The sequence below is a fragment of the Echinococcus granulosus genome (assembly GCF_000524195.1).
Source record: "Echinococcus granulosus chromosome Unknown EG_S00052, whole genome shotgun sequence".
Lineage (NCBI taxonomy): Eukaryota > Metazoa > Platyhelminthes > Cestoda > Cyclophyllidea > Taeniidae > Echinococcus > Echinococcus granulosus.
The window spans coordinates 311507-317571 of record NW_020170432.1 but is presented as its reverse complement, the minus strand read 5'-3'; the positions used below and the strand labels follow the sequence as shown (position 1 = coordinate 317571).

Genomic DNA, 6065 nt, shown 5'->3' with positions numbered 1-6065 from the left:
TTATTCAATTATACCATTGGGGAAGGGAGGCGAGAGGAGGAGAGGGAGGAGAAAGAGTCAGAAGAGGAAAGAGAACTGTCAGCCCACTAGAGTGGGCTACTGAAGTCACAATCATACATAAAGAAGCGTTGTGTTGACAGTGTAAAAGAGCAATAAAGCTGTGCTCACTAACTGAAGCAACTTCTGCTCTTTTCCTGTCGCCTGATTCACCATTGACGAAAATATAGCAGCGATTTCTTGATCCAAGGTCCCAATGATTTTGCTGCTGTTTCCCTGGTTTAATCGGGAATTTATGAAGTTTTTTTATAAATGGGCTTTAATTACATTCAAATTACAGAAAGTTTTAATTGTTTTTTGTTTTTACCCAAAGAAAAATTCAAAATTATAACTAAAATAAACTGCTATTTAAAGTCAAAAAGCTTTTTTTTAGTAGGCGTGAGTTTGTACCAGAATTTCAGTGAAACGCAGTTTCATGCTTTTTTGTTTAACCACGTAATTTTCGCATGGATTTGCTATCCCTCAACGCTTTGAGGAAAAAGCGGAATTTGCTGACTGGCTTCCACGACTTTTACAATGGAAGCCAACCAACCAAAAGGGGCGATTTAAAATATTTCGTTGGTTGAAACATTCACCATTGCAGTCCATAAACCTTTCTCAAATGGGCACAAGCTTGTAGACACCACATTTGTAAAAAGTATTGTCTCCTAAAAACCAGGAGACCAACTCTGTCCCTCTCCACCGCAGTTCTTGCGCCAGCGCCAAAAACTAATAGAAGGGGAAGGAGGTAGCTGGGCGATTACTAGGAGTGTGGTGAAATGTCATCAGGGGAAGTGGAAGGAGGGAACGGTGAGACCTAGGCTGAGGTCGAGAATAGGGATGCGGCTGTATCTCCGCTTTTCAGTCCCTCCCATTCCAAATACGGTGCGAATCTTCTCACTAGCTATGCGAATTACGGAAGGTAATTGAGAAGCTGTAGGTGGAGCAATGGATCAAAAGAGGACTTCACACCACACGCCACGAAGCTATCGCATGAGATTTCGCACTTCACTTTTGATGGGGGGAAAAGAGGAATTTGCTATCCCAACTACTGCTACTTTTGCAGCCTCATTATCCGATATCTCTCCAAGGCCCGATTGTGTACCAGGTGGGCACCTTTTCTTGGCACCAGTAATTGACAATGAAAACAGAGGTGGTCAGTGTTAGGTTAATCCTTTAAGTTAGATAAACACCTTAAAGAATAGTAGAAATTGTTGTTTGTTTTTCCTTATAAAGACTAGGAAGAATAAGGAGATCTCTTGGCTCGCAAAACTTCTTTTCTCACCTCCCAAAGTTTGCGAACTTAGGCTTCCAAGTAGAGTCCACAAAATTGACTGAAGTATCCTTGTAGAAGGTCACTTAAGCAACACATTTCCATCATTTTTTGTCGGTTTACCGGATTTGCTTTGGATTCCGCTTCCGCAGCAGAACACAGCAGATACACATGGACAGAGACATTCTGCCAAAAAGTTAAACGCTCTTTTGTCTAATTATCACCTTCACCTGATAGGAAAAATGATGCCAGGTTTCAATGTCTAATGTCCTGCAGTACGGTATTTTATCCCCCTACTTTTGGATGGCAGAGTACTCTGAGGCTATGCTAATGGGCAGAACATCACGACACCCAGGGGGAAACCAAAGCCGGGAGGATCTAAGAGCCCGCGCAACCAAACGTACAATTAAAACAAAAGCTGCCTCACTACATAGTCCTTCTCCCCAGCGACGTTCCTGATGGCTCTCTCGGTTACGCCTACATTTTGGAGGTTACAACGTTATCAGTCCATTTAAGCCTAACCACAGGTCAGGAATGAAGCCAGCAATTCGGTTTTCCCAGTTAAGAAGATCTGAGTAAATTCGCAGTTCTATCCTCTTCGTGAACTGCGTGGTGGAGAGCCACCGGTTTTGTGCTGTTGGAGGTCGGATGATGTTCTACAGTGAGTGAAAAACATTGTCCAGCTATATCTCCTCTATACCTGGTCTTCTTAATAAGGTCCACTGGTCCATCTGGGTTCCATTAATTCCCCCAGATAATCACCGCTTTTGGCAGGGGAATAGCTCCCCTTAAATTCTACCATAAATTGAAGCACTGTAAACCTCGGCTTTTTAATTTTTTGGTTTTTATCAAAGAATTGTTTAAAATTATGCTTTAATTTTTCCCCATGGTATTGCTTTTCTCTCTCTCTCTCTCCAGGGCCGAAAGCCGCGCTTTAAAATCCGGTTTTCATCCAGACTAAACATTGTAATAAACGGCTCTTTACTGTCTCTTTTGGACATTTTTAGAAGGATACAAAAGGGTTCTATTTTTGTTGCAAATCTACAATAAATAACTTGCTGCTTTTGCGTGCAAATTTGGGAATAAAGTAATGAAGCCTTTCGCGTGTCTAGCGAGAATAATTTAAATCCCCCTCTAGTACAAATTATAGGGGATGGATTAAAACACAGATTTCTTATGCCTCCTTTTCGATTTCGTTCAAAAAATCATATGTCTAATTTTAACAAAGGAGGATGAGGAAGACATAAAGACAGTGGAGGTGACTTCAGACAGTGAGTGCAGTAATTTCAGCAATATGCACTAATGGAGATGTCTATCCTTCTTCTCCTTCTCTAGCTGCTGCTACCATTCCTCCTGCTCCTACTGTTCCTCTTTGCTCCCTTCTTCCTACCCCTGTGGTCTAAGTGAATAAATGGTGGGTTGCCCTCAATGAAATGGTCAACCGTAAATCATCCCACCACAATGTAGTGGAGCTGACAAACTGCTATTAGGAGTATTTTAAGAAGAGGGGAGGAGAAGGAGGGAGAGGGAAGGGGACGTTGAAGTGGGCAAAAATAGAGACCAATCATAAAAGCGACCATATCAGAAAAGGTATCGCATCGGTGGTGCACTGTGCATCTTCCTTCGGCTGAGGGCATAAATCAACACAAAACCCACAACTCGTAACTCATCTTTCACAAAAGAGCAATTTTCTACATCATTAGGAAGAAAAATATGGAGTTGAACAAAAGGGAAAGGGGTAAGGAAGTGGTGACATTCCAAAAAATTAGAAGAGGTTAGCCATCGGGATTAGTAATTGGCAAGTGGTAAGTAGTGACTTCTCTCGTGGACGCTTCTCCAAAAGGCATAGAATTTTACGGACAGAAGATAAATTTAAGGTTGATGGAAAGCTGCAACCACGATTGCGTGGCAGTGAGACAGATAGGAGACAATCGCATGGCATGTCATGAGGACGATGGTGATGAGTGGGTGGAGTAATTTGCCAGTGATACATCTTTCTCGCACAAACTCGTGTGAATTCTGAATGGAAGATTAATCATTTAGCGGTGGTGCTGATGAAATCTTGGCGATTGGGCCGTATCAAAAATAGGTAGATACCGAGGGTCACCTCATTGATTGCCAATTCACGCACGTGGCGGTGATATTAAGACGTTGATGTCACATTTATTCAGTAAGTAAAAATTAGCCACCTCAATTTCATTTATTTTTAGCCGTAAGAATTCCATGGGTTGTTTATTTTACTAGCCCATTTTAGCTACTGTTCGGACAACAAATGACTCAAGTTATTATTGTTGCGCGCTTATATTAGGGGTCACTCTAGCGGGATCGCGTGACCCCTTCACTGTAGGGCGAGGGGGTATTTGTCAAACCTCGGCTGGGAGATGCTGCCTTATGTCCCCTCCAGATGCTAGAATTTTTCCACCATGTGCCATCTGTGGTCATTAATAATTGGTTTCTGTCATCGGCGTTCAATAAACTCCAGGTTTAATATCCCTTCTCTCTAGTCGCTCTTTCGACGGTGGGCAAAGTGAGGTCTCGTTTTGCTTACTAAGACCAAGAATGGGGCAATATCGTTATTTAAACTAACTAAAAAAATTTTTGACAGCCGTTGCGATGCTTGTCAGTAATTTCTTCAAGCTAACAGAGGTAATTTCATCTAGTCGTGGTGGGTAATGTAGATCCTCCCACCGATGTCATCTGCTTCTAGGACATCGTATCGTACTGTTATTTTCCTGTCAAAAATCCTCCATATTTCAGGGGCATAACTATTGTGGCCCAACAGGACTTCGGTAAAGTGAAGAAACTACACAACCTCAATCTATATGCTCTAGAGTTTGGCTTCAGTTATTACGGTTCACCAAGAATATGACCGGAGAGGGGAGGGATATGTCAACAAGGATAAATTTGATCTGACGACCCCTTTGTAGTCTCGACTTTGGCATCTGGACGATCAGGTAGGATCATTGGAAGGTCATCGATTAACCCTCGTTCACGGAGGTGCATCTCATCCAACATCACTTCATCGAGACACAGTGCACAGTGAGTGGTTGTGTAGCCAACGCCGGCAGAAATCCTCTCTGATGGCTCTGGTCGTCATCTCTTGGGTAAAGGTATCATATTTAGGGCAAACAATTACTGAATAATTATTCGTTTTCCACCATTAGGCAGTAATCCCGTAAACTTCGGCCATGCCACACGATTGGTAAGATTAGCTGATTCCATTCCCATTTGACATGACGGTCTTATACTATAAGATTGGATGCACTCGACAGGTGACCTAGAAAAAAGGCTTTCATCCTTTCTGAAGAGAAGAGAGGTAAGGCGATTGCTACGAGGACTGCATCTGCGTGATCTTATCAGGCCACCTCATCTCGTGATGGGCTGATGACACGAGGCCAAAAGGTCTAAAGTGTTGTACTCCATTTACCTTCTAAAAAAGTTACATCAGTTAATTATCACTGGGACGTCTCAGGATATAGCGGGACTTATAAAGGATGCCTCGTGGTAGTAAATGCCAAGCGTGACATCTTACTACCAGCTGGTGTACATGTCTTTAAAAAGTGCAGAAACTGTCACTAAGGCTAGCAGGTAATATGGGAAACAGAAACTCAAAGAGAGCGTGTAAATATCCACAGATGTACCAAACGTGGCTATGAATGTGCCGATCACGACCCCTTCCCCTACCCCCCTCCTCCGGCTGTGGCAGTACCACGGTAGTCAGTCCTGCGAGCATTCAGTCAGCGCATGAGACTGAAGCGGCTGTCACTCAGAAGAAAGCTCTTCCCAACTGAAGCTTTATGCCTATTAAATAAGGCTGAGTTAGATATTAAAATGGGGGGAGACCCCCCCACTAAAATAAACTGAGTTTGCACTTTTCAAAAATGAGTTTTATTGCCTTCCTTTAAATATCCTCCGTCCCGATTTGGCGTGAACACCCTTCATGATCAAATCATGATCCTGCGGAAGGGCTAAGAGAATCGTAGCGTACCTCGGAACCATCATCGTAGAAACAGAAACTGCTCACTGAATATCATACACAGACAGGATTAATATTGCTTTGGTATAGACAGCCGCCATGGTATAAATCCTACTCCGGATGAGTTTTCATAGTTATCCAGGGTTAGCTATCGTGTAGGTTTACCTCACACCTTTGATGAGGGTCGTTTATCCCCTTTCCTATTAGAAGAACTTAACAAGAATGACGGTGCTTTACAATTTAATTTCTAGTGGAAATCTTTGTTTTGAGTGGGCAAAAATTTTGGCCAGTTTTCGGTACAGCTCGGTCCAGCAGGTTTTTGAGTCTTGAAGAGACTTATTCAGGACTGTTATTAACTGTCTATCATTGGGGCACTTTACTTGTGTTTTTCGCTATTCATTTCAAATGTCAGTTAATCCTAATAAACGCTATTCAGACTTAACCGAACCTTATCGCACGGGCTCTGCAACAGCATTCAGAGGACCTGTAACCAGCTTTGAGTGAAGAGAGTCACACATTCCTGATGTTGGTGACGATCGGGTTTAACTAAAGTAGGACCAATCTAGGTTAGGTTAGCTCCGTGTCTTCATGTCTGCCATTTGAACTGAATCACTTCTAGTAGTTCTGACCAACTCCAATAGAACATACGTCCTTCAACACTCAGAGATTACTCGTCATCGCTACCAGCTGACGTCCTCATTAGGTGTAGAAGATTATTTTATGGTTCAGCTGATGGATATAACACTTTGGCCTTCTTAATGTCTTTATGTCTCCTCGGTA

The 6065-nt window shown here is 42.6% G+C and overlaps 1 protein-coding gene across 1 annotated transcript; it reads left to right on the top strand. All coding sequences in view use genetic code 11, as the record gives it.

Annotated features, from left to right (window-relative positions):
- Window positions 1-309: 309 nt before the first annotated feature.
- Window positions 310-5727, top strand: EGR_06184 (hypothetical protein; the record flags this gene model as incomplete). The annotated part of the gene is made up of 4 exons (XM_024495433.1): window positions 310-435; window positions 2164-2198; window positions 3013-3083; window positions 5537-5727. The coding sequence occupies 4 exons, from the start codon at window positions 310-312 to the stop codon at window positions 5725-5727; spliced, it is 423 nt and encodes a 140-aa protein (XP_024350161.1).
- Between the last annotated feature and the right edge of the window lie 338 nt (window positions 5728-6065).